Genomic DNA, 27,966 nt, shown 5'->3' with positions numbered 1-27,966 from the left:
CCGTGAGGCGGGGGGGGGGGGGGGTCCGCGTCTGGGGGGCGGAGCTGCCGCTGGGTGGGGCGCCAGGCCACCGCCCCCTCCCCGCTCCCCCGCGGCGGCGGGCGGGGACCGAGGCCAGCGGGACGCCCGCGCCCGCGGCCGGCCCACAGCTAGGGGAGCTGGCGGCGGTGAGTAGGCGGCGGCCGGCCGGGCCGGGCCATTCGGGCAGCGGCTGCTCGGGCAGGTCCGGGCAGGTCCGGGTGGGAAGCAGGCAGCCGAGCCGGGACCCCGCTCCGGAGCCCGAGCGAGGACTCCGAGGCCGCGGCCCCGCCTCCTCCCCGCCCCGCGCCCGCCGCTAGCGGGTCGCGCCCCGAGCTCCGAGCCGCGGCGGCAGGGCCGCGCCGGAGCCACAGCCGCAGCCGCAGCCGGAAACCGGCCCGAGCCGGGCCCGAGGGTGAAGCCCGGTCCCGGCGGCGCCCGGAGCCGGACCCGAGCCCCGCGCGGCTCATGGCGGGGCCGCGGGTCGCGCTGCTGGCCTGGTGCCGCCGCCAGTGCGAGGGCTACCGCGGCGTGGACATCCGCGACCTGAGCAGCTCCTTCCGGGACGGCCTGGCCTTCTGCGCCATCCTGCACCGGCACCGGCCCGACCTGCTGTGAGTGCTGGGAGGGCGGGCGGCCGGTCGGGGCGCAGGGCGGCGCGGGCTCGAGCTGGGGACCCCCGCCCCCCTCAGTGACGCGGAGCCGGGGCTGCGGCAGGCGCCGCCCCCGGAGGCCAAGACTCCCACCCTCCCGCGGGCCCCCAACGCCTCGCGGAGACCCTCTGATCCAGCACACCCCTCCCCCACTTGGCCTCTTTGACCCCGCCCACTGGAACACAGCCCGCCCCCATGCTGGTCTTTCTGCTGAGGCCCCGGCCCCGCCCACAGGGCACTGATTTCCGCCAAAGGGACACCGAAGCCCCCAAGGCCTTGCCTCTTTTAAGGAGCACCGAGCCCTCCTCGGGAACCCTGGGCCTTTCTTACACTAAACTCTTAAACAGGCACTCTGAGCAGCCCCCTCCACGTGGGGCATTGAGGCCTGTTCCCTCTGTGGGGCCCCCTTGCTTTGATTCCCCCATGCGATCTTGTTTCCAGGGCACTAGCACAGTGCCTGGCACAGAGGAGACCCTAGGTTAATAGAGGTCAGATGAATGGATGTAACCCCCTCCCCATTAGGACACAGACCTGTCTCCCCAGGTGTGTGCCCCATGTCCTGCTGTCCTCAGTGGGGCAGGGAGGCTGAGTGAAGACTCCTAAGGTCTGACCTACAGCCCTAATGGGCTGTTCCAGGGTGTGAAATGGCCTCTTCTTGTCCCCAGCTGCCCAGTGAGGTTCCACGGGAAAACTTATTCAGACCCCAGAGCAGTTGACTTGGTGTTTCTATCTCAGCTCCCTTTTCCTTGGGCCCTGGAACCTCTTCCATTCATTCATTCATTCATTCATTCATAAAACACTGAGTGCATGTTTATCTGGCAGCTGCCATTCCTTGTACTTCCGGTCTCATCTGCAAATTGCGGACAAGAGTCATGGTCCTTGTCTGTCTTGCTTACAGCCCCTCAGACAGGGCTCCCCAAGCCTCACAGGGTCTGGAGTCTTTGTGTGTCTGTTCCACCTCCAGACCTGTGCTCCCCAAAGACAGCACCTGGGAGGCTTTGATGAAGGAGGGAAGGAAGGGAAGGATTGCCTCAAGGAGTCGATGGTGTAGATGCATTTAGTTTATTCTGTACCATGTAGGTGGTGGGGTGGGCCCTGGAGGAGAGGGTTTTGGGGGGTGTGGATGCAGAAGTGAACGAGATGAGGTGGAGATGTAGGTGGGCCGCTGCCTCTTGTGGGGCCTGTGCCATGGGGTAAGGGGGCTCAGGAGCCGGGCCTTGAAGGATGGAGAAGAAGGGCACCCAGATTGGACCCACGCATTAGAGCGGAGGGCTCGAGGGGTCTTCTGTTTTGGCTGGGGGGCAAGTGGTGAGGCAGGGTTGGCCAGTGTGTGACAGGACTCGGGTGTCAAGCTAAGCCACGCAATGGACCTGAGCCTGCCAGCACAAAGTGCAGGCTGCTTGGTTTCCGGTCAGCTCTTCCATGTCCTAGGTGTGCAACCTTGGGAAAATCACTGGATCCCTCCAGGCATCAGTTTCCTGGTCAGTAAAGTGGGCTTGATAATAAGACCTACCTCACGGGATTGTTGGGAGAAATTAAATGGGACAATGAACATTCAATTAACATTAGTATTATAAGTAGTGTTATTAAGCAGGAAGGGATGATGAAAGTGTCTCATTCCTTCATTTATTCCACAGGTGTCTGCAGAGTTATACTCTGTGCTGGACACTGTGCCTGGTAATGGAAATAGCTACTAACCAACCAAGAGGCAAACCCCACACAGTCTCCCATGGCCTATGGGGGTAACAGATGTATAAGCAGTGCTGATAACTCCACGTGGGAAGTGCTGTATCAAAGGGCTAGGTTGGGAAGGCCTCCCAGCCGTCACATAGTCTTCAAGGAGATAGCAGGAGCCGGGTCAGGGCCGAGGGAAGGGCATTCCCGGCAGAGGGGACCACCTGAGCAGAGACACAGGCGGCACTGTTGGAGCCCATAGCACAGGGCAGGGAGGGCTGGGAGATGTGGCTGGGCCAGAGTGCTTAGGGCTTCCTGCTGGCTAAGGAGGGTGGATGGGACCACGGGGAGGGATGTGGCTAGAGTTCGTGTCGAGCGGAGGGGGCTTCCCTCCTGAGAAGAGATCCAGAATCAGGTCCAGGCATTCATTTGCAAGGCAGGCCAGCATCTGGGCTGCCAGCCCATTGCACGGGAGAAAAACTGAGGCCCAGGTCCTATGTGAGGCATAGAGAGGACCTCAGTGATGGCTAGGGAGGATCTCCATGAGAGTAGGGCTGGGGTAGGGGCGAGGGCAAGTACCATCTTCTAAAGTGGTTCAGGCTTCTCAAGCTGTGTCATTCCCCCTCCCCAAATCTAGGCATCTTTAAGCTCCCTTGAGGGCAGGGACCATGTGGGTTTCATTTTTGTGCTCCTCATCTCCCCCAGAGCCAAATAGAACTTCCCAGCCTTCGAAAACTCAGAAAATATGTTTCCAAAGCCTAGATGTTGATTAGGGACGAAGGTAGGGGAGGGAGAAGTGGAGGAAAAATCATAGTATCTTGGGGACGTTTACAGTTTTCTCGCTGTTTCTGGCATTTATGTATTCAGTAGACATTTATGGAGTGCCTACTAAGTACCGGGCACTGTGGAGGGTGTGGAGTGCACGCCGTGAACAAAATGTGACCCTAGCCTTCTAAGAACACTGCTGGGAGACTGAAATAAACGGCCCAGACAAGCTGCTTTTGTCTCATTCGGCCTCAGAACAAGCTTTTGTTGGGGGCTGGGCTGGTGTCACAGTGTCCCTGAGGTTTAGAGAGGTTGTGTAGCTTGCTCAGGGTCACACTCTTAGGCAGTGGCCAAGCGAGGGGAGGAGTTCGGGACCCAGCTGAGGGGAGAAGGAAGCGGTCTGGCCAGAGATGGCAAAAGGGGCTGAAGTGCATACACAATCCCCTCCCCAGTCCACTCGTTCTTTCGGCCTTGGGCACCTCCTGGGGTTTGCAAACTACCCCTTCCTGCCTTGGCCCACGGTTCACTGTACCTTGATCTCTGCCTGGAGAAGTTAGCAGGCAGGTGGGCAGGAGGAGGAGGGCTCTCTTGTGTCTGTGAGGCCTGCCTCTAACAAGCCTGGTCCTCCCCACCAGCTTGGGAGGTGGTACGAGGGCTTCCCCTAGTTTGCAGATGGGAAAACGAAGGCCCCAAGGACTGCCGACCCGCCCAAGGTCACACAGCCTGACCTGGAAGAACAGGGCCTGGGACCCAGACTTTGGAGGCCGTACTGCCTTCTCTGGCCTCTGGGCCCACGTCTCAGGCAGTCAGGCTGCAGTTTCCAGCCATAGAAGGACAAGGCGTGGGGCGGGTGCACCCAGGAGGCTGCTGAGCAAGAAGGCTGGGTCTCCTCTGCTGGTTTCAGCCACTCCAGCAGCTGGAGCCAGGAGGCGGGGAGGGGAATAAATAAAAGCTAGGTTACTCCGGCAGGCCCTGCCACTTCTCACCTGTCCCAGCTTAGGAACTGGGACACCCTTCACTGCTCCCCGAAGGATGGTGCCCCCAGGAGTGGCGCAGCAGGGTTGGCCAACCGTTCAGCGTCGGCAGCTCTGGAGAATGTACTATTTCCAGGCTGGTTCAGACTTGTTCTATTCCTGGCCCCACTGAAACAACATTCCTCTTCGGCCTGGGTTAGGGTTTCAGCAAGTTGGTGTGGCTTCTCCAGGTTTGTGACATGCAGTGGAAGGAACAGAAATGTGGATTCCCAGGGCGGCTTCCTCTTCCAGGGGTGGCTTCCTCTCTCTGGGCCTCAGTGTCCCTATCTGTAAAGTGGGGTAAATACCTGCCAAGTAGAGTTGAAAATAAATTCAAGACAGGAGCTCAGCCCAGTGCTCAGCGTGAGGTCAGCAATCCGTGGGTGTCCTTGTTGTCACCAGCATTGGTCCTGGTCTTAGTTTTATCTTTGCCACTGAGTCAGGACATGGCTTCCTGGGGGATAAACTTGAAGCTGGGGCTTTTCAACCCCGCCCCTTCTGAGTGATTTCCAGCCTCTGCTTGGAGGCCCCCCGGGGCCATGTGCTCATTCTCTGCCCCACCTGGCAGCCCCCGCTCTATTAGCACGCGTTCCTTGCCTCAGTTTCCTCTTCCACAGTCCACAGACCCCTCCCCCAACCCTGCTGAGACCCAGGCTGGCTGGGATGTGGTCACCTCCACTGGTCACACCCCTGCCCCAGCCCGCTCCTCAATGCTCCTCCCCCACTTTGTCTCTTGCAGAGAGTTTGATTCACTTTCCAAGGACAATGTCTTCGAGAATAACCGTTTGGTGAGTCCCCCAGACAGATGGACGCCTACGAGGCTGTGTGTTTTGGGAGGGTGTGTATCGGAGGGCAGGGGTCTTGCAGGGCAGGAGCTGAGGTGAGGGGCTCGTGGACCAGCTCCCGGAGCAGCTGCCTTGCACTGCGGCCCTGGCTGCTCCTCTCCCCACCCCCTGCTCCCCTCTGGCCCGCTTGTGCCTGGAGCGCCAGACCTTCCCCTTCTGCAGGTAACAGTCACCCCTGCCCTCATCCCCCTCATCCCGCTGAGCAAAGCTGGGTCTATGCAGAGTGGCGCCCGCTGACCCTGCCTCGTCTTCCTCTTCCTGCTTGTGACTGCTTCTGTGCACCCCGCATCCTTCTCCCACCCCTGCACCTGCCCCCCACCCCCCACGTTTCCCCCCCTGCCTCAAACCTTACCCCACCCTGGCATCTGCACCCCCCAGGCCTTTGAAGTGGCTGAGAAGGAGCTGGGTATCCCTGCTCTCCTGGACCCCAATGACATGGTCTCCATGAGTGTCCCTGACTGCCTCAGCATCATGACCTACGTGTCCCAATATTACAACCACTTCGCCAGCCCTGGCCAAGGTGAGAGGGGTGCAGCCCTTCAGGGAGGCTGGCCCTGGGGGCGGGGCATGTGTCCCACTGTCTTCTGAGCTGCAAACAGGCACAGGGAGGCAACTCATCATTCATTCACTCACTGAAATATTAATTGAGTAAAATAACACTGTGCTGGGCCCGGGGGGTACAGCGGTGAAGGAGGTCGCTGCCTTTGGGGAGCTCATAGTCTGGCGGGGGAGACAGACAACAAACGCGTGAACCAGTAACTGAGCGAAATAACGTCAGAGGAGGGAATTCCCTGGTGGTCCAGTGGTTAGGACTCGGCGCTCCCAGTGCAGGGGGCACGGGTTGAATCCCTGGTCGGGGAACTAAGATCCCACAAGCCACTTGGTGTGGGAAAACATTAAACAAAAAAAAATTAATAATGTCAGAGGAGACAAAGCAGGGCGAGTTCATCCGCTGTCTGTGAGTTCACCTCTCTGGCACCCACCCTCACTTCCTGTTTGCAGACACCTCCCTGGGGTTTTTTTCCTCCAACGGGGAAGTGGTCCTGTAGGGCTGTTGTGCACCATCTTCCTCAGCAGTGACCTTCAAGGCCTGAGAACTAAGAGGCTGGGGAATTGTGTGGGGTGGGATAGGGGGGTGGGGGTGGGGGGATGGGAGGCTACAAGGGTATTTCTCTGCCCTGAGTCAGGTCACTGGGTGGCTACTGAGCCTCCTGCCTGGAGAGTCCCCATGCGGGGATCTCTCCTGGGCCTTGTCTTCCGCAGAGAGGAAATGGGCTCAGAGAGGGGAAGGAAGGAGCTCAAGGTCATACAGCAGGACAACCAAATTCGGGGCGTCCCGACTCCTGCGCTGTGTCACTGCTGTCAGGGGTCCTCTGGGGGTGGGCACCTGGCCCCTCCGCTTCCATGTCAGTCCTTCCTCCAACCTCTGCTCTCCATGAGGACAATCTCAGCCCATCTCTTAAAAAAAAAAGTATTCTAGGAAGTACGGATTTTTTTTTTTTTTCTTACTGGGAGTAAAACATGCTAACTGTAGAAAATTAGAACATAGAAAAAAGCATAAAAATTAAAAGATTAAAATAATCTGTTACTCCCCATCCCCCCCATGATGCTAGGGATTAATATTATAATTGAACAAATAACATTATATATATTTTACTAGAAATAAAAATGAAAGTATTTCTCAACTGCTGAGTGTCTGGTGAGAGGCAGCATGGACTGAACGTTTTTGTGCTGCCATTTACTGTCTGGGTGACAGTGGGCCACAGGGTCACCTCTCGGCTTAGGGTCCCCTTTGCAGTGAGGATAAGAACAGCGCCCATCTCACAGGGTTGATGGGAGCAAATGAGGAATAATGACCTGTGTCTGGCCCTTATTGAGGACTCAAGGTTACTATTATTATTACTTTTTTATTTCATTGGTTAGAGTTTAGCTTGCTCACCTAGAATCACAATTCAGTCTTATCTTCTGGAGGGTTCCCTTTGGCCAAACCCCAATCTCCCTCTACTAAGCTCTTCTCTGGAGGGCCTCCTTCCGGGGACCTGCGGGGTGGGCAGGTGGGGCAGGGCCCTTGGTAATACTGTTGGTGGTGCCCACTTTGTTCCCGGTCCTCACCAGGCACCCTGGGGGTGAGGTCACCCTGGTGGCCCAGCTCCCTGTGCTCTGCCCGGGGCGAGAGCACCCCCTGGACCTGAGGGGAACTCCTGTTGCTAAAGGCACAGCTTGTGCTTTCCATACGGCTTAGCCCCTAAATGCAAACCATTTTTATCCCACCTGCTGCTCAACCAGAGGAAACGCAGCGAGGTGTTCCAACGCTGGAGGCAAAGCTGGCTCTTAGGCTCCCCAAGATGGTCCTGTTCTGTACTTTCTGGGTGAGGGGAGGGATTTCAAGGGTAATTTTGACCAGGCTTGACTTTCACTGGACCGGGTAACTTTGGAAGCTGGCCGTGGCTGAGACAACACCGTGCCGTGCTCTCCTTTCATCTTGTGCCAGGCTCCGTGGAGACCGGTGACCCTGGGCACGTCAGCTGACCCCTGACCTCCAGGAGCCACAGCCTAGTCTGGAACCAGAGTGTGACGGAAGGAGGCCCAGTGGCTGAGGGACTCAGAGGAGGGGTACCTCCCCCCTACCAGGGTGACAGGGGTGGTGTCATCAGGATGAAGCCCAGTTTCTTAGCGGGGCCCCTGAGGGCCTCTCCCCACTTAGCTTAAGCCACTCACTGCCCCAACTGTAGTCATACTGAATTTCTTGTGCTGCTTTGAATATATCACATTCCGTTACTGCTAAGCCTTTCTTCTTGGTGATCCTCCAGTCCCTGTCCCCACCCCCCATGCTCTGGCACATTCTTTCCTACTCATCCTCTCATCCCACATTTTGCCTCCTCCAAGCAGCCTGCCCTGATATACTCCAGGTGCTCTTATAACCCCCTGCCCTGTGGTGAACATATAAGACTCTGGTCATAGTATCTCGATTACTCCCTCTCCCCTGTAGACCATCTCTGTCTAGTTCACGGCTACATGACTCCAGCACCTGGCACTTATTCATTCATCTAACAAATATTTATTGCGCCTCTACTGTGTGCCAGGCACTGTGCTAGGTGCTAGGGGGAGAGCTGAGAACGATACAGACTCACAGAGCTTGCAGTCTAAAGGATGGGGGAGGGAGAGAGAGAACAAAGTAATTAATATAATTGCAGATGAGTCCGATAAGGAAACAAAATAAGGTAATGGTATAAAAAGCAACGAGAGGAGGAAGTGGCTATTTTAGGTGAGTAGTCATGGAGGCCCTCTCTGAGGAGGTGACATTTGAGCTAAGCCTTGAACAAGGAGGAGAAGGAGGCCATGTGAAGATCTGGGGAGGAATATTCCAGGCAAGGGGGCAGCAGGGGACCTGTGTGCTCCAGGGGAGTGAGGGGGAAGGAGGAGGTGAGGCCAGGGTGGGGGTGGGGGGGTAGGGTAGTGGTGGTGGTAGGGAGTGGGCCCAAAATTTTTGACCATGACTAATGGTAAGAAATATGTTTCCCATTATTATCCATGTTCATGTACACATACGTCACTGAAACAGGTTTCAGGAAGCGATTCTTCCCCTTAAAACACGAGATGCCTGCGGATATTTCCTTCTAGTTCATCTTTACGATAGGCTGGTTGCAGTCTACTCAGTTGATTTCAGGGTCCGTTAATGGATTGTGACCTGAGGTTCTGACAATGCTGCTGCCTTAGACCACAGTAAGGAGTTTGGATTTTTTTTTTGCTGGGCCTCACAGCTTGCAGGACCTTAGTTCCTCAACCAGGGATCCAATACAGGGCCCCCTGCACTGGAAGTGCCTAACCACTGGACCACCAGGGAATTCCCTGGATTTTACTTTTAAGAATTAGCATACAGTAGTATTGATTTTTCTTTTGGTATACAGTTCTCTGAATTGGGGGGTTTTATTTTAATCACTGGGTACAGAGTAGGTGCTTAGTGGATATTTGCTGAAGTAATGAAGGAGCGGAGTCATGGAGGAGGCGGGTGGGCTGCGGGGTGGGTTTCTTCCGGTTCGAGGGCGTGCAGGCAGGGTTCCGGGCCGCACCTGCCCACTTGGGCTTGGGTGGGGCAGCTCCTCGGCCCCAGGGAGCCAGCCCATCTTCCTGAACCTTCAGGCCGGCGCCGTGTTGTTCCTCTCCTTTCCTTCCCTTCACCCGTTCAGCCTCGTGGGGAGGAAGCTACCCGTCCTTTCACATGTTGGGCGCTGATGGTTCTGTGCTTGTCCTGGTGCCTTATTTTATTTTATTTTTTTAAAATAAATTTATTTATTTATTTTTGGCTGCATTGGGTCTTCGTTGCTGCACGCAGGCTTTCTCTAGTTGCGGCAAGCGGAGGCTACTCTTCGTTGCGGTGCGCGGGCTTCTCATTGTGGTGGCTTCTCTTGTTGCAGAGCACGGGCTCTAGGCACACGGGCTCAGTAGTTGTGGCACGTGGGCTCTAGAGCGCAGGCTCAGTAGTTGTGGCGCATGGGTTTAGTTGCTCCGCGGCATGTGGGATCTTCCCGGACCAGGGCTCGAACCCGTGTCCCCTGCATTGGCAGGCAGAATCGTAACCACTGCGCCACCAGGGAAGTCCCTGGTGCCTTATTTTTCACGCTGCTCTGTGTGGTGGGAGTCACTGTTCTGCATTGCGGAGGCCTGGCAGGGTTGGGTAGCTTGCCCTCGGCACTTAGTTTGGAAGGAGGCATCCCCTGCCTCTGTGAAGCGGGAGCCTGGTCCCACTGCATCGGTGCTCTGTCCTCAGGTGGTAGCCATGGAGCTCAAAGCTCAGGCCAGGTTGGGCCTCCTGGACCTCCAGGGTCTCCAGCTGCCTCAGAATCTCTTTCTGGTCTCTTGGCAGCCGGGGTCTCATCACCCAGAAAGGGCCTGGCAGCATCCTCCCCGCCATCTGAAGCACCCACTCCCACGGAACCAGGAGACAGGGCTCAGGTAGGCAGATGCCGGGGGTGGGCAGGTGGGGTGGGGGGACAGCTGCCACTGCCGCATTCAGCGGGTGTTCTTGGTCCCTTTCCCGTTGGCTTTGGAACTAGATTCTCACAGACCAGGCCAGGGCGGTAGGGGCAGGGGATGGCCGGCCTGGGAGGGGCACAAGGCATCCACAGCACTGACTCTCCATCATGGGACTGACAGAACTCACCCATGCAATACAGCAAATTCTCCCCTTGATTCCCGTGAGACAGAGCTTTAAACTTCCTAGCGTGATTCTGCTTAATCCTCTCAACAACACTGGGAGGTGGGTATTGTGTGTCCCGACGTACAGATGAGGAAACTGAATCTCAGAGAGGCTTGGTCATTTGTTCAAGATCTCTCAGCTGGGAAGTGGGGGCCGCACTGCCAGCCCCCTGCTCCAAGATGCTTAGGGGGTGACACCAGCGTTTCACATCTGGACAGCACTTCACAGTGTGCAGAGGGCTTTTCCCACCTGCTCCCATCTGCACCTTGCTGGAGGACCTCTTGAGGGACAGGGAGCCCAGCCCACGGTGGGTGCCCAGTGAGCATGTGCAGGGCTGAGACAGGCAGGGGTTACAGGATTCCATTTGGCAGGTAGGAACCCAAGGCTGAGAGACAAAAACAGCTTGCTCAAGGTCACAGTGCTTAGAAGCTGAGAAACTGGGACTTAAATCTGCTTGGTTCTAGTTGCGGGGACAGAGAAGGCAGACGAGGTGGGCCTAAGAGGGCAGCCACCTGTCAGGCAAGGCCCACCTGTGGGGACAGGAGAGGGACAAGAGCGGCTCAGGGGAAGGGATTATACAGCCGGAAGCTGCCTTTCTGGCGGAGAGGGCCCCAGAAACTGGAAGTCCGGATTTTTATGTTTCCATCCTGACTCAGTGACCTTGAGCAAGTCTTTCCCCCTTTCTGGACTTAAAAGTATCCTCACGTGCAAAACAGTGACAGTCCCCACCCTCTGCCCCTCTGGGGCTCTGATGGAGTGTGTTAGCACCGCGCACTCTCGGGAGGTGGCCACTGTTAGAGCGGGGAACAGGGAGTGTTCTTGAACAGGATGGCTGGTGACCCCGCCCCCACCCCCAGTCTGCCCACCCCGTTCCCTGCAGGGCGATGAGTGCTCCTCGGGCAGCCTGTCAGAGCAGGGCGCCCACCGGACCCCCAGCAGCACGTGTGCGGCCTGCCAGCAGCACGTGCACCTGGTGCAGCGTTACCTGGCCGACGGCAAGCTGTACCACCGGCACTGCTTCCGGTGAGTGGTGGGGGACCCTGGGGGGGCAGGGAGCTTCCCTCGATTCAGCACCATGGTGTGCCAAGACCCCTGGCAGGCTCGTCATGCTGGAGCATCTTGGTTTTCCCCATTTTACTGATGAACAAACGAAGGCCTAGTGAGGGGAGAAGACTTGGTCAGTCACAGAATTAGAGACAGAAATGGGGCCAGAGCTGTTTGAGACTAAGTACCTGATGATGATTAAGGGGCAGAATGTGCTCTAAAAGCTGTTGAAAAAAGAAAGCATTTAAAAAATCTTATTTTATTTTTATTTTTTGTTTTTTCTTCCTTTTTTTTTTTTTTCTAAAAGAAAGCAGTTAAAAAAAGAAATCATAGTAACAACTTGTTTTCAGTGTGTGGCTCCCAGGGGAAGCCAGGTCTAAGGAAAATGGAATAAGAGGCAGGGAAAATATAAATAGCTTAGAGAATGTATGAAAACGTTTTATATGTTAGAAAAAAAAATCAGCAAAGAAAATTGAATAGTCCATGGAAACCAGTGACTGGGAGTTATAGTGTGTATTCAGTTGTGGTTTAGAGTGTGTGTGTGTGTGTGTGTGTGTGTGTGTGGTGTGTGGGGTGTGTATGTGTGGTGTGTGTGTGTGTGTGTGTGTGTGTGTGTGTGGTGTGGGGTGTGTGTGGTGTGTGTGTGGTGTGTGTGGTGTGTGTGTGTGGTGTGTGTGTGTGTGTTGTGGGTGTGGTGTGCGTGTGGTGTGTGTGGTGTGTGTGTGTGGTGTGTGGGTGTGTGTGGTGCGTGTGTTGTGTGTGTGTTGTGTGTGTGTTTGTGTCTGTGTTTGTGTTGTGTGTGGTGTGGTGTGCGTGGTGTGTGTGTGGTATGTTGTGTGTGGTGTGTGTGTGTGGTGTGTGTGTGGTGTGTGTGGGTGTGTGGTGTGTTTGTGGTGTGTGTGTGTGGGGTGTGTGTGTGTGTGTGTGTGTGTGTGTGTGTGTGTGTGTGGTGGCTGGACCTGGAACCCCAGGCACCTGATTGCAGAACTGAGGTGTCATGGGGGAAAAATCTCGAGGAAGGGAACCATTGCACAAACACAGTCACGTCTGGCCATCAGGGCAGTGTTTTAAAAACTTTTTATGGTGACATACGTTTGACAGTGTGACCAGTTGTAAGTACATCCCTGAAATCAAACTTGTATAAATAGATGCACAACTGGAATTAGAGTTTCATAAAACAAGTGTGATACATTCTGATATATCGTATTTTATTCTATTTCATAACAAAACAAAACAAAACAAAAAAACCTGGTTGGTTGAAAACCACTAAATTGATTTCTTGAGCCACTAATGAGTGGCAGCCCGCACGCTAGATGGAACCTCCGGTGGAGCTGGGGGAACCTTTGCTTCCTCTTGCAGCAGAAACTGAAGGCGTGTTTCACAATTTATGTTGCTGATTTCACATGGTTTTATTGTTGTGCTGTGATTCTGACATTTACCCTTTTTCTTTTCCGCTGGGAAGTTCTGGGTACTGAGACGGGATCCAGGCTGGCAGTTGGGAGGAGGGGTGGCCAGCACCCTGGGCCGGGCTGCCTGGCTAAGTTGATTCCCCCATCCCACCCCACCCCTGTTCTCCCTGGCAGGTGTCGGCGGTGCTCCAGCACCCTGCTCCCCGGAGCTTACAGGAGTGGGCCAGAGGAGGGCACTTTCGTGTGTGCGGAGCACTGCGCCAGGCTGGGCCCCAGTGGGCGGTCAGGGGCCAGGCCTGCACTCCCCCCACAGCCAAAGCAGCAGCAACTTACAGAAGAAGCCAAGGATGTGGAGAGAGGCGGCCCCAGCCCTAATGCGGCTGCCGGGGCCGAGGTGGACGTACCCAAGGCCAGCCCCGAGGGCCGACCCCAGATCCCCTCCAAGCCCCGGGTTCCCGGCAAACCACAGGAGCTGGCCAGCCCCCCGGGCAGCCGCCCCACACCTGCCCCCAGGAAGGCCTCTGAGAGCACAGCCCTGACGCTCCCCACGCCCCGGCCCCGGTCCAGCCTGCAGCAGGAGAACTTGGTGGAGCAGGGAGGCGGCAGCGGCCTGGTGAATGGTAAGCAAGGGCCCGACTGGGGCTGGGCGCTTCCTGAGGTGTGCCTGGCATTTAAACGTACACGTGCCTGGGAGTATTTGTGGGGCCGCGCTGTCCGTGCCTGTGTGTGCTGTGGATGTGCTGGGGACGACCGTGGTGCTGAGGTTATTAATTCACACAGCAAATAGTTACTGAGGCCCCCCGGTGCACGCTCTGTTCTCCATGCTGCAAGGACACAGATCCCTGCCCCATTCTGTGTGCCCAGGATGTGTGTCCTCTTGTGTCCATCTTGTGTGCTTCAGTTTCGGGGTGTAGGGAGTGTACATCATGTGTCCCTGTGTCCCGAGTGTGTCTGGTTCTGTGTCCACACTCAGGTGACCTCCCCTCCCAGGCCCAGCCTGTGTGTTGTCCACATCTGGATGTCTGGCAGGGGACAGCTCAGGGGCTGGGGGTAGGGGAGGGGGTGTCCCTGGTCAGATGGGCCCCTGGGGCACTCCCCAGGCTGGCCTGTTCTGCAGTGGAGACCCCTGCCTCACCCCTCATTGTCAGACCTTCCCACATGACCTCCCTGGGCTTCCATGAGCTCATGGAAACATGGTTCCTTGTAACCTGAGACGTGCTGGGCAACTCTTATCAGAGGAGGCCCAGGGCAGGGAGACCCCCAGGGTCTCCCCCTGGGACTTGTTCGTTCTGTTCCGCACTCGTAGAGGCCTCTTCTTGAGCTGGGCGCTGGGGCTAGAGATACTGTTAGACCTGTTTGTGCCTTTGAGGTGCTGCCAGTCTCGAGGGAGAGATGGACAGAGACATGAGGATTTTGGTAGAATGTAGATGTCTGTTAAGATGGGGGAGCAGAGGCTATGGTGGGATTCACGGAGGACACTTGGGAGTCAGGGGAGGCTTGCAGGAGGAGGTGACCCTGGGGCTGAGTTGAGACAGTATTTCCTGTCCACTTTGGGGAAGTGTCAGAGGGGCACTTGGGTTCCCCCTTCTTTTTTTAAAAAAATAAATAAATTTATTTATTTATTTATTTTTGGTTGCCACGCACGGGCTTTCTCTGGTTGTGGTGAGCGGGGGCTACTCTTTGTTGTGGTGCGTGGGCTTCTCATTGCGGTGGCTCCTCTTGTTGTGGAGCACAGGCTCTAGGTGCGCGGGCTCAGTAGTTGTGGCTCACGGGCCTAGTTGGTCCGCGGCATGTGGCATCTTCCCAGACCAGGGCTCAAACCCGTGTCCCCTGCACTGGCAGGTGGATTCTTAACCACTGCGCCATCAGGGAAGTCCAGGGTTCCCCCTTCTTAACTGAAATACGAATGGGGTCTCTAGGTGTCCTGGCCTTGTCCCTTTGACCTTCTCTACCTGTCACCTTTGGTGTTTATCTAATCTCCCTGAGTGCTGGGCTGGGGAGGTACGAGGGTGCAGGTGAGGTTGCCATGGCCACCTGGAGTCCACGACTTGCCAGGTGGGACGGAAGGGCATCCTTGGTAAGGCAGGCACTTGGGCTGGCTCCCTGGGTGCCCCACTCTGCTGCCCGGCTCACAGCTGCCCATGAAGACTTGTTTCACTCTCCTTTCCCATCTAGGGAAGCTGCATGAACCCCCCATCCCCAAGCCCAGAGGGACACCCAAGCTGTCAGAGAGGTATGCTGGCCCTGAGGGGTTTCAGGGCCCTGGTAGGGGGAAGGGGAGTACCCTGGGGTCTGGACGGGTAACAAGGCCATGTGACCCACCAGCACACCCTCCCAAGAAGGGGTGGGGCTCATCTCTGGGGACAGGAGCCTGTGCCCGCATCCCCTTCCCTGTGGCTCCCCTGGGACCCCCTCTCCTGTGGGCAGCAATGCCTGGTGGAGACGGCTGCCTCTGGGGTCCCTTCACCCCTCCAAGTCTCTGCTGCCTGTGGAACGAGGGAGGCCTAGGCCTCGCTACTAGAGTCGTTCTGCGAATCAGCAGCAGAGTATAGAAGACCCAGCAAAGCTCAGCTGTACACCTGGCTCAGATCCTCCAGCCCTGGGACCCTGTGTCACAGGCGAGGACATCGATTGCCAGCTGTTCTTTGGGAGCTGTGTTTCCCCTGTATGGTCCATGAGAGAGAGGGCAGGGAAGAGAGAGACAGAGACAGAGACAGAGGAAGGGGAAGAGAGAGGCCCCCCTCTTTCTGTTTCAGCTCTGGGCCCAGACTGGCCCCACTGGGCTGGGGTGAGAGAGGAGAAGTGTGCAGTTTCTCATCCACCCCCTTTGGGCTGCACTCAAGACTGTCTGGAGAGAGAAGGACACTGCCCCCCTTGCCTCCTAATGGTTTCTGCTTCTTCCTGCCTCCGTCCAGGACACCAGCCCCCAGGAAAGACCCCCCATGGATCACACTGGTGCAGGCAGAGCCAAAGAAGAAGCCAGCCCCGCTGCCCCCGAGCAGCAGCCCCGGGCCGCCGCCACCGGGCCGGGACAGCAGGCAGGTGGAGAACGGAGGTGTGGATGAGGTGGCCCCACGGGGCCCGGAGGTGGCTGGCCCGGAGCCCAAGCCCTACAACCCCTTTGAGGAGGAGGAGGAAGAGCCCCCAGCTGCACCCAGCCCAGCCACCGGCCCTGCCCCGACTCACCCGGAGTCTACACCCAAGTCCCTGCACCCCTGGTACGGCATCACCCCCACGAGCAGCCCCAGGACAAAGAAGCGCCCCGCCCCCCGAGCACCCAGTGCATCCCCCCTTGGTGAGTGCCGTTCTCGGGAGCTCTCCTGACAGTTGGGACTCTGGGGTTGGGCACCTGGGTCAGCCCAGGGCCAGGGAAGGGCACGTGGTGCCACAGGATCCCCTCCAGGCCAGGTGCCGTGTGTGTCATATCTGTCCTCAATCCTTGAGCAAACCTGTGAGGTAGGTATCATACCCCATTTTGCAGGTGAGGAAACTGAGGCACAGAGAGGGTAAGTGATTTGCCCAAAGCCTCACAGCGCTTAAGCAGTGGAGGCAGGATTTGAACCCAGACTCCTGACTATACTCCTAACCCTTTGTAACCCACCTCACAGGGCTGTTGTGAGAATTAAACGTGTTATCCATCGATGTGCGTAACACCGAGTCAGGCTCGTGGAAAGTGCTGGGCAGGGGTTAGCTCCAGTCCTGCCCATCTAGTCACTCTCCTCCAGTTGCCAGGCACTCGGGCTCTGACCTGGCTGCGTGACACGGGCGCTAGTGACTCTGAGCAGTTCCTCCCCTGTGTCTGTCCTCCATCTCCCCATCCGGAATATGGAGGTGGTGGGCCAGCTCCCAGGTGCTGTGCCTCCCTCTGCCCAGCCCTCCCTCTCGCTGTCTTGCAATCTTCTCGGGCCCTGTGCCTGGTTACCTTCCACCACGGCTGGGATCCAGCTGCCTCTGAGACCTCAGTGGGAGCCCCTCAGACAGTGGGTCCGAGAGCACATTAGGGATGACCGGAGGCCGGTGCTCAGGTGGCCCAGGCCCCCCTCTCCGGCCCCTGCTGGTGCCCTGGGACCCTCCAGCTGAGCGTGGTGGGTCAGCTGATTGGAGGTGATGGGCGGGTGGGAGATGCAGCCAATGGGATGAGCTCTGAGTCGGCCACAGCTTGGTCCAATCCCAGCCCTTCTCCTCTCTGAGTCTGTTGCCTCACTGGGAAAGCGCAGATGATACTCTGAAGCATGGTGTCCCTCAACGCATGATGATGAAAGTGGCACGGGGCAATGCCTGGCCTGGAGCCGGCCACCGCCAGGGCTGCCTGCTCCTCCCTCTCCTGCTGCCCTCCCTCCCACCTCTGCTTGGGTCAGAGGCAGAGAAGGCAGACAGAAGCAAGGCTTTTTTTTGGCCTTTTCAGTTTGGCTTTGCTTTGGGTCAGATCAGACATGGGAGGGGAAGTGGAGGCTGTAGCCACGCTGGATGAGGAAGCGAGGGCCGTAAGGAAACCAGGGCTACGATGCGCCACGAGGCGCACGCCAGAGCCCGAAGAGCGCAGGGTGAATTTGGATGATTTGTCTGCCAGTGACCTTGGTCCAGTCACACCTTTGCTGTCCTCTGGGCTCTTGCCTGTCTGGATGTGGAGGACTTGGGTTGCCAGGGCCTGCAGCTCTGTCGAGAGTGGAGCGTGTTAGGTGAGGCCGGAAGGCCTGACTGTGCCCCCTCATGTGGCACCCACTTGTGTGTTTGTTTGTACAGCTCTCCACACCTCCCGCCTGTCACACTCGGAGCCACCCTCAGCTACCCCGTCGCCAGCCCTCAGCGTGGAAAGCCTGTCATCTGAGAGCTCCAGCCAGCCCCCAAGTGGGGAGCTTCTGGAGCCGCCAGTTGTGCCCAAGAGCTCCTCAGAGCCTGCTGTCCATGCCCCTGGCACCCCTGGGACCTCGGCCAGCCTCTCTGCCAACTCCTCCCTGTCCTCCTCTGGGGAGCTGGTGCAGCCCAGTGTGGACCGGACAGCTCAAGCCAGCCCTGGCCTTGCCCCCAATACTAGGGACAGCCCAGGTCCCCCTCCAGCCAAGCCCTGCAGTGGCGCTGCTCCCACCCCTCTCGTGCTGGTTGGAGACAAGAGCCCTGCGCCTTCCCCTGGAACCTCGTCCCCGCAGCTCCAGGTAAAGGTGAGTGCCTCACCCTCGCTAAAGGCTGCTGTCCTGTCTAGTGGCCGTGGGCCTGGTCTCAGGGCAGGGTCTCTGACCCTTACATCGTTGCTGGCCCTGACTTGTGGGGTGACCTTGGCTGTGCCCATCTACCTATTCACCACTCCATTCATTGAGGCACAGCTCCACCTCTCCAACCTTTCACCCATTAGCCAGACCTCCCGTCCATCTGTTCATGTCTCCACTTGCCTGGTCTTCCATGTCTTGAGGCGTCTAGCTCTTATTTACCTGCCCAGCACACGCACGTGCCCATTTGGGACGCATCCACCAGTCACCACTTACCCACACATCCTTCTGTTCACCCTTCCGTTCACGGAGGCCCTGTTTGTGCCAGACCCTGGCACAGTGGCGTTGAGACCCTGTCCTTGCCCTCTAGGGGCTCACAAGCTGCTCAGGGAGACAGGCCTAGATGATTGTTCTACAAGGCCCCCTGGGGTAGAGCACAGAGGAGAGGGGATGACTCCCTTCTTGGGGTCATTTTCCTTCTCCAGAGACCTCAGTCTCCCCTCCTATAGAATGGGGCAGATGGTGTTCATTGAGTCCCTCCTGTGTGTATGGGCTGGCCTGGGCTCCAGAGGTGAGATGACTGTGGCGATCCCTGCCCCCCAGGTGCTCACAGCCAGGTCGGGGTGGGGTACTGGGGTGACTGTGCCTTGTGTAGAGTTTGTTTTTTGGGGGGACGGGTAGAGGAGGGGTCGGCCCTCAACAGGCAGAGGGCCGAGGAAACAGCTTTACTGGATGCTTCTCTTGTGTGCCACTGCAGGGGTGCGGACAGCCCGTGCTGTGGGCTCCCCTTACCAGGCCCCTTCCCAGGCTGGCCCTGCGCTCCATCCCCTCTGGGGGCTGCAGTGGGCACGAGGAGGGTCTGCTGGACACCCATCCCTGGGAGCTCGTTTTCCACTTGACCTCTGTGGCTGGTGAAGCACTTGTTTCTCAGTGTCACGCCAAGAACCAGGGGTCACCAGGGGTCAGGACATTCCTCTGGGCACCTAGTTCATGAGGGGGCCTCTCCTGCCACCAGAGTCCCTTTGCGCCACCAGGTTCTGATTCTGCATTTTTTCCCGTACTCTGCAGCCCTCTGAGGGCCCGGCTGTAGTCCTGGTCTGACCGACCTGACAGAGGATAAGTCTGGGGAGGAGCCTGAGCTGTTGGTTTGTGCACCTTTCAAATGCCACTAACCTTCCCGGTTGCCTGGGCAACCGCCTCCTGTCCAACTCTGTCACCACCTGCTGTGTGACCTGGAGAAGGCCCATCCCATCTCTGGGCCTCCGGATGCTCTGAGGAGCCCCAGGGTTCCTTGCGGTGGGAGGTGGGGAAGGGAGTTGATTTTGGACGCCCCTCCCCTGCCCCCTACAGGCAGCTGCCTTTCAGCATGTTTCCTGTCCCGAGGTCTGTGAAAGGTTGGTCTGAAGGAGTTCTGTGGCTGAGAACCCTTGAGGGACTGAGGGGCCTTTGGGCTGTTTGGCCCTGCTGGGCCCCTCTGGGTGTGACTGTGGAGGGTGTGGGCAGAGCCCAAGTGGACTTCCTCCTGGGGTGCCCCATCCCTTACCCTAACCCCAGGATTCGGAGAGAATCCGAGACACTGGGGGCAGGAGACAGGCAGGCCCCTTGGGCGGGTGCTGCCCTGTGGGGCCCAGACTGTCTCCCTGCTGTGCCTGGACTCCGGCCTGGCACTTTCCTTGCTTCAGATCCCAGAGCAGCTGCCAGCCTGAAGGAATCTCCCCCAGGCTGGCACAGGTGAGGTGAGCGGGGCTCCTCCCTCCTCCCCCCAGCTGTTGGAAAGCCCGGTAAATACTCCTGGGAACACTCCATGGCCTCAAGTGATGCCTGTTTCTGATGAGCTGGGGAGGGTGGTTGGAAGATGCTGGCACTGCCCACGTGGCAGGCAAGACCTGTTCCAGTGGGGGGCCTGCCCGGCTGTGCTGGCCTCAGGACAGGGATTACCCCAGAAGGACAGAAAAATGCAGAGCTAGGGGGCAGCAGAGGATGGGGGTCTTTCCTGGGCAGGAAGGGAGCTACCTTCCTCCTCCCTCTACTGCTAGTGGGTTCCCTGTTTTTGCTCTTCCTGGCTGGGGGACCCTGGGCAAGGAGCTGAACCCCGGAATCCCCGCTGGGAAAGGCATGGTTGTGAGGCCTGGATGAGCTACTGTAGCTCTGTCCCACCCTAAACTGCGCGTCCTGACCACTGCCCCCAGCGCCGGAGGGCTGCCCCAGCCTGAAATAGAGTCTCACTGCAGCTTGGGCCCGTGGGAAGAGCGTGACCTTGAGCCAGTTACTTAACCTCTCTGAACTTGAGTTTACTCAGCTGTAAAATGGGCACGACACTACCCACCTTGTGGAGTGGTTGTGAAAATTGAACAGGAACATAGAGAAGTATCCAGTGCGGCAGCAGCACACGGGAGGCGCTGGGAAGTGGAAGTGTTTGTTGAATGACTGAGTTCCTCAGAGACTGGCTGCTGTGGGGTTCTCTCTCTGCCTGATCCCTACCGCCTGCTTTCCATGGTCCCATGTGATCAAGCTGCCTGGGTCTTACTGACCCCTCCCTGACTTATCTTCTGCCACGTCTCCCTGCCTTTAGTCTTCCTGCAAGGAGAATCCTTTTAACCGGAAGGCATCACCCACAGCGTCCCCAACTGTAAAGAAGGCCACCAAGGGCTCCAAGCCAGCGAGACCGCCTGCCCCAGGACACGGCTTCCCGCTCATCAAACGCAAGGTACAGCTGGGAGCCCCAGACACCTGGCTGCCTGGGCCCAGGCCCCCTCCCTTGGCCGCCTCAGGCTTCCCGTGGGACTCTGCCACAGGATGGGCTGCCTGGGCAGCTTCCCTCAGATGCTGGAGGGGGCATGCTTGGGAGGCCCAGCTGGGAGATTTATTAACTTGCAGCCAGGGGGATTTTTGAGCAGATTAGCTGCTCTGACCAAAAGCATTGGGTGATGCATTTAAATTGTTACTAATAATAGTTCAAGGATCAAAGCGTTCACATGACATACTTCTACTTAAACAGCTTAGAGTGTTCTCAGGTTTCTCCCTCTAATAGGGTCACTTTCGCACATTGTGATATATTTTCTGGAGTGGCAGAGGAGGGGAGGAAGTTGCCGTGAAAAGGAGGAAGTTGTATCGCCCTCTGGGCATGCCTGTCGATGCTGGGACCAGGGGCATGGCAGGGGCGTGGCCGTCCCTACACCCACCCCTCGCCACACCAGGGTGTGGGACGGAGCCAGGGCGCAGGGCCTGTGGAGGCCAGTGCTGGCCGGAGAGAAGAGGGAAGCTCCTGCACCTGGCGGCCAACAGGTGGGAGGGCGGGCTGACCTTCAGGTAACTGGGCGCTGTCGGGCAGGTTCAGGCTGACCAGTACATCCCCGAGGAGGACATCCATGGAGAGATGGACACCATCGAGCGCCAGCTGGATACCCTGGAACACCGTGGGGTCCTGCTGGAGGAGAAGCTGCGTGGTGGAGTGAACGGTGCGGGAGTTGCCGGGGGCCTGGCGGGTGGGACTCGGGTAGGGGGAGCCTCTCTTCCAGGGTAGGAGCCGCCATGGCCCCTTTGAGGGTGGGGACTGACCCCAGCCCTGGCCTCAGTGGGCATCTGGTTTCCAGAGGGCCGTGAGGATGACATGCTGGTGGACTGGTTCAAGCTCATCCACGAGAAGCATCTGCTGGTTCGGCGGGAGTCCGAGCTCATCTATGTGTGAGTCCTTGCTCCCCTTGGCTCCTGGCTCCTCTCCCCAGGATCCATAGAGCTTAGGACTGGGAATCTTCACCTTCTTCCCTTATCAGTGACAACACAGGGCAGGCAGCCGCAGAACTAACCGTCACCTTATTCCCACTTTCCAGCTTCAAGCAGCAGAACCTGGAGCAACGCCAGGCCGACGTGGAGTATGAGCTCCGGTGCCTTCTCAACAAGCCAGGTGAGTGTGGCCACACCCACTCCCCAGACACCTGCCCTGGGGCCTGGTGACATGGAGGAGTGGGCTGGGGAGTGGACAGACCGGGCCCTGATGAGGATGCACAGGCAGAGTCTGGGAACAGGGCGGGAGGTGCTGTCTGGGTCATAACAGGTGAAAAATAAGCTCAAGCCAAGATGGGAGAGGGAACAGCATGGCCAGTGTGGGGCTGTGACATCTGTGGTGTTGGGATGACAGGCCTGCAGAGAACACCAAGACCAGGAGCAGACTGACTTTTTTTTTTTTTTTATAAAGTAATTTTTTAGAATATTTTTTAATTTTTTTAAATTTTATTTATTTTTGGCTGCATTGGGTCTTCGTTGCTGCGTGTGGACTTTCTCTAGTTGTGGCGAGCGGGGGCTACTCTTCGTTGCGGTGCACGGGCTTCTCATTGCGGTGGCTTCTCTTGTTGTGGAGCAAGGGCTCTAGGCGCGCAGGCTTCAGTAGTTGCAGCACTCGGGCTCAGTAGTTGTGGTGCACGGACGGGCTTAGTTGCTCCGAAGCATGTGGGATCTTCCCGGACCAGGGATCCAACCTGTGTCCCCTGTATCGGCAGGCAGATTCTTAACCACTGTGCCACCAGGGAAGTTTCGACTGGCTTGTTTTGGTACCCTCCTCTCCTGGAAGGTGTGGGTGGGCTCCTGGCAGGGAGGGGTCAGGCTCCAGGGCCCAGGGCTGCCTTGCTGAGCTAGGGAGAGCAGGTACCTGTCTAGAGGCAGCTCTGGGCTCATGGCCGTTAGGCCAGAGCATGGCATGGCAGGGCTCTGCTGGCGGCGGGAGGGCCGGTGGAAGTGCCCCTGCACAGCGTGGCTCAGGGTGACTCTGGGAGGGAGGGATGAGATGTGCTGAGAATGGAGGGGGGCAATGGGAGGATTGGGTGTGGAGTCACACAGTCCTGCGTTCTGCTGCTAACTTGTTGGGTGCCCTTAGGCAGCTTCCTTAGCCCCACCGAGCCTCAATGGCTTCATGTGTAAGACAAGGATGAAGGTGCCCACCTGGGAGGGTATTCTAAGGCCCAGGAGCCGGTGGATGTGGAAACACTCTGTGCCCGATGAGGGGCTGATGGCTGATGGTTATTATGTGGCTGAGTTGGGGGTCTGACCATGACATGGGGTGAGCACAGCTGTGGGCTGAGAGAGACCACAGGACTGTGGAGTGTCCAGAGGCTGGAGCCAGGGCTTTTGACCACTTCCTCTGGCCCAGGTGGTAGGAATCGTTGTTCCCATTCAACAGATGAGGAAATGAAGAGCCAGAGAGGCTGAGTCTTGCACATTGGGGGTGGAGCTGGGCTTCTAGCCATGTCTCTGACTTGGGCATGACCCTGCACACGCAGCCCCTCCTGCCGGCTGGGACAGTGGCCCTGCTTTTCCACTGACCAGGGAACTTGGGAGGCTGGATGTGACCCAGAGGCAGGAGTGTCCCTGAGGAAGTCACAGAATGTCCCAGCTCTTTGCTGCCACCTATGAATCACTCCCAACTCTCTGGAGGCTGGGGCGTGGCCACCACTCAGAGGAAGCCGCAGCGACACCTTGTGGCCGGATTGGGGACAGCACCTCTGTACCCCAGGCCAGCGTGGCCCTGGGCTTTTTGTGTTGCTTCTCCAGTCCTCTCCGTGTGGTAGCAACACATCAGGGCTTGTCATCCTGTCCTGGTTGTTGCCTTTGGAGGGTGAGACTGGTTTATAAGGCCCCAGGTGGGCTGGAGATCCATAAGACACTGTAAGGGCTATAGCTTGGATCAAAGCGTTCCAAGGCTGGCCGGGTACAAGCACTGGCTCCACCCTTGCTGTGTGACACTGGTCAAGGACTTAACTTCTGCAAGCCTCGGTTTTCCCACATGTAGGTTGGGGACATAACTTACCCAGGCCCCAGATTTGGGAAGCAGCAGAGTAGGATTTGAACTGGGGTGGTGACTCTGAAACCCACGTTGTCCCCAGAACTATGCTGGGTCAGCGGTTCCAGTTTTGGCAAGAGGAGGTGGTAGGGGCAGATGTTGTGGAGGGAAGGTCAAGTGTGGGCATCCCTCCCCTGGGAGCCTGTGGGCTGGGTGAGAGGAATACCAAGGTGCAGGTGGGCTTCTGAGGGTGGTTCCATAGGATGGCTCAGGTTCTTGAGAGGAGGCTGGAGGGGCAGCAGGTGTCTGAGACATCAGGGACACCTCCTGGCAGGGCTCCCTGCCCCCAGGGACCCCTCTAGTCCACCCTCCTTCATGGCATTAGATGAATGTCCCAATATGCCCCTTGGGTCACATTGCTTCTCCTGCATGAGGACCCCTGGGTTTCCCTGTTATCTCCCCACCCCTGCCCCACGCTGGCCAGCTCGCCATTGGAGGCTCTCAGCAGGCCCAGCCTGAATCCTTCCCCCAAGAAACCACCTAGTGAACATTTGTTGAATGAGTGCATGAACAAAGCAGGAAACTCTTTGGCACGTGCTGGTCTGTGTTCTCAGAACACGTATTGTGCTGGACCTCCCGGAGCCCCCTTGGAGAGTTTTTTTGGTAGGCAGACTGGTATCCTTGGTCTCTCCTGTGACAACCTTCCTTTCTCCAAAAATTTGTAATCCCCGCCCATCTGGGCCCCCTCCCTCAGAGTGTCCAGCGTGGGGCTGGTCCACAGCCACCCTTAGCACTTAGGCGTTAGTTCCTCACTTCCTGGGACTCATGTCCCCAACTTTTCTCCTTGGGCAGAAAAGGACTGGACAGAAGAGGACCGGGGCCGAGAGAAGGTGCTGATGCAGGAGCTCGTGACCCTCATCGAGCAGCGCAACGCCATTGTCAGCTGCCTAGACGAGGACCGGCAGAGGTGACGTGGCTGGGGGAGGGGTTCCCTGGGGCTTCCTGGGGGCGGGGCCCTCACTGCCAGTCATCCCAGCGCCGCTTGCTCAGCCTGCGTGGACTCAGAGTCTGGAGGGGCCTGAGAGATTACCTCGTCCTTCCTCCTGTGGGACACTCAGCTTCCCTTTCTCATTTCAGGGAGGAAGAGGAAGATAAGATGTTGGAAGCCATGATCAAGAAGAAAGGTGAGGCCCCTCCTGGGGCTCTGGCCCACTTGAACTCCTGGAGGGTGGGGGGTAGGTTGAACAGAGGGTGGGAGTGGGCTCTACAGGGACGGTGTGTGCAAACTCCTAGCCCCTGTTTTGCCAAGAAGGCCGTGTATAGCAAGGCAGGTCAGCCTACGGCCAGGAGAGTGGGTGTGGGATGCCCTGGTGCCCACAGCGAGGACGGTGGCGTATGGGAGCATTTCCCAGGGTGCGTCTGCCTTAAACTGTGCGTTCCTCCTTGAGAGCTGCAGCTGGTCTAGGAGGGGTCTGTGGGACCAAACTGCAGGCCGTCCCGCAGATACGATAGTGCCTAGAATGGTTAAGAGAGCACTGGACTGGGAGGCACGAGCCCTGGGCCTAATCTTGGTTCCACCAGTGACTCATTCTGTGGCCTTGCGGTTAAGTCTGGGCTCCAGTTAGACTGGATTCCAGTCCCAGCTCTGGCACTTCCCAGCTGGGTGGCTTGGAGCCAGCCACTTCACCCCTCTAGGCCTCGCTCTCCTTGTCCGTGGAATGGGGGTGATGGAGGCACCCACCTCCCGGGCGTGTGCTGAGGATGACTGAGGTAATGTGTATAAAGCACTTAGTCCAGGGCCTGGCACCTGCAAAAAGCTCGGTTGGTGTTAGTCTGTTTCAAAACTCACATTTTCCTCGTCCGTAATAAGTTAGGGGCTGGGCCAGATGATTTCTGAGGTCTCTTCTACCTCTGACAGTCAGTGTTCGTGTTGTAACCCACAGAGCTGTGAGCACCAGCCTAGGGGAACCAAGCCTTTTAGAGATGAAGGTCTGCCACGCTGTAGGGCTCCCCCATTGCTTTCACGGTGCTCGTCTCCTGATCCCTGCCGAAACACTGGGAAGGGGTAGGGTTCCGTCCTAGAGACGAAGAACCGGAGGCTCAGAAAGGTGAAGGGGCGTGCCCACGGTTCCAGGCGAGGTGGTAGCGGTGGGCTGAGCCTGTTGGCCGGCGCTCCTAGGCCATCACCACCACCCCCGGCCTGCTCCGATCGACTCCCCTCTCCCTTCTGCAGAGTTCCAGAAGGAGGCTGAACCCGAGGGCAAGAAGAAGGGGAAGTTCAAGACCATGAAGGTGCTGAAGCTGCTAGGAAACAAGCGTGATACCAAGAGCAAGTCCCCGGGAGACAAGAGCTAACAGCGCGGGCTGCCAGCTGGGGACTCCACCGCTCCTGGCTCGGCCCCGGGCTGTGCTCTGCCAGGGACGCCCAGCTTCCCTTCAGGATCAGTCGAGGGGAAAGATGACTTAAGGGGAGGGAGCCTCTGGGTGATGGCCTCTCCCTCCTCAGGGTCCTCTGGCTGGTCTGGGCCAAAGAGTTTTCTTCCCTCTCCTCTGAGCCACCGGCAGCTGCGCCTCAGCCCTGCCCAGCCTGGTTGTGATGACCCCAGATGCTGTGACTGACCCAGGGAGCGAGCCGGCTCCTGGGTCTGGGGAGCGGCCGCAGCCGAGCACACCCGCCCCTCGTCCCACCTAGCACCTGGCCTGCCATGCCGGGCAGCTCCTTGGTCCCTCTTCCCTTCTGTACCACGTGCAGAGGGGATCCTTACCTCTCAGAGTCTTTGGGTCTTTCTGCCCACGAGGTCTGCCCAGGGTGGACCTCTGGCCTGGGTCTCCTGCCCCCAGGGCTCTGCCCTCTTGGCAGGCCAGTAAGCCGGGCTCGGCCACGCTGGCGCCTTCCCGCCCCTGCCCTGGTTCTGAGTCCCTGTCTTCCTTTCGGTGCAGGCGGCCCTGACTCTCTTTCTCCTCACTCAGGACCTCTATTTATGAAGTCTCTTAATTAAGTTTGAGGTAGTTACTGTGTCCTCAGACACGAGTGGGCCGGGACAGACTCCTCCCTCTGTTCCTCAGAGTTCTAGGAGCTTCCGTCGTCTCCCCTTATTCTGTAGGAGGTCTCCCTGTCCAGGACACCGTGCTGGGGTGGGTGGGAGCCGAGTGCTGAGCCCCCACAGGGAGGGTCCCGGGGAGGCAGGCCCCAGCTGCAGTTCTGGCCCCTGCCCCTCAGCCAGATCGGCAGCAGGCGGGGCTGCTGCCGTAGGTGCTAACCCTGGTCCTTTACCGCACTGCAGCCCGGCCCCTCCTTTAGGCTCTCCCCGCCACCCCAGGGCTGGGGCGCAGTGGACCCACTCCCGGGCGGTCATCGCCAGCCTGTCTTCTCACACTCGTCTGTTGTCTGTTCTCTCCCGACTTGTTGCTACCGAAGGACTCATGGTCGCTCACCCCCTGGGATGGCTGTGGGAGCGGAGGAGCCGATGGGGACCACCACCTTCCCCCCAGGGAATGTGCCCAGCAGCTCTTGGTCAAAGCACTGTTGCTGTAAGCTATTTCCGGGGTGCCTCTAGGGCCCCCTTCCCTCAGCACACCTATGGGGAAAGATCGCACTGTATTAATTTGAGAGGGTTTTCCTCACCGACAATAAACGGAGACCACCTCAGTCGCCAGTGCCCTGCAGCCTCGAGGCGCCTTCCCCTCGCCAGGCCTGCCTTCTTCCCTGCCTCTGCCAGGCCTCGAGGCCGGCATCTCTGCTTGCCCAGGAGGGCGTGGAGGGGCTGTCCACCACCGGGGGCCCTGGCCCTCACTGCCTGCCCCCCGGGCAGGACCCCTTCCTCTGCAGGGACAGGTGGCTCCCGTGCCTGTGCAGCCCCCGGCCACCTCCTTCCTGACATGCCTGTTGACCTGCAGCTGGGGTCACCAACTCCAGCGGCAGGTGACACACGTGAACCGGGCTGGGTGTGTCCTGAGGGAAGGCCCCGACACCCGCGTGGTGGGGACTGGGGTGAATTGGGGTGGATATGCCGCAACTAGAGGGGAAGTTCTCCCTCATTTAAGTCGACTGTAGCCTGTGGGATGTGGGCCCAGTGGGGCCAGATCTTTCCATTTTTCAAGAGAAACTGGAAATCCAGATGGTGCGTGTGTGTACTTTGTAAATGTTGGCAACTAATCCGAATTTAAATCTAGGGTAGGCTGCTCTGGTGTCACGGGTGGGCTGACTTTGTCCTGGGCTGTCCTGGGTTCTCTGGTTCGCTGCCTCTGGGCCACGTGCTGGGGCCTTCAAGGTGGAGGGCGGCTGTCCTCGTCATGTTGCACCCTTGGCCCTCAGGTTCTGGAGGGTGTGTGGATACAGGCTTCTCATGGAATGTTCCAGAGCCCAGCCCT

General features: G+C 58.1%; 1 protein-coding gene across 6 annotated transcripts; it reads left to right on the top strand.

Moving 5' to 3' along the window:
* The first annotated feature begins 94 nt into the window (after window positions 1-94).
* Window positions 95-27,712, top strand: MICALL1 (MICAL like 1). 6 transcript variants are annotated; one of them, XM_082420008.1, is made up of 16 exons: window positions 95-632; window positions 4,863-4,911; window positions 5,347-5,488; window positions 9,833-9,921; window positions 11,046-11,188; window positions 12,793-13,238; window positions 14,794-14,851; window positions 15,534-15,913; window positions 17,362-17,771; window positions 20,395-20,529; window positions 21,154-21,280; window positions 21,398-21,506; window positions 21,653-21,726; window positions 24,448-24,562; window positions 24,733-24,779; window positions 25,829-27,712. In XM_082420008.1, exons 1-16 carry the CDS (start codon window positions 487-489, stop codon window positions 25,948-25,950), a joined length of 2,592 nt encoding a protein of 863 aa, XP_082276134.1. In that variant the 5' UTR covers window positions 95-486; the 3' UTR covers window positions 25,951-27,712. The 6 variants fall into 6 exon arrangements, 5 of the variants coding, with proteins under 5 accessions (XP_082276134.1, XP_082276137.1, XP_082276136.1 ...); XM_082420010.1 differs by having other exon boundaries at window positions 96-632; window positions 21,416-21,506; XM_082420007.1 differs by having other exon boundaries at window positions 96-632; window positions 17,362-17,777.
* Window positions 27,713-27,966: the final 254 nt, after the last annotated feature.

This window comes from Balaenoptera physalus (genome assembly GCF_965194825.1).
Source record: "Balaenoptera physalus genome assembly, chromosome: 13".
NCBI classification, from domain to species: domain Eukaryota; kingdom Metazoa; phylum Chordata; class Mammalia; order Artiodactyla; family Balaenopteridae; genus Balaenoptera; species Balaenoptera physalus.
This window is presented reverse-complemented; position numbering and strand designations above follow the sequence as displayed.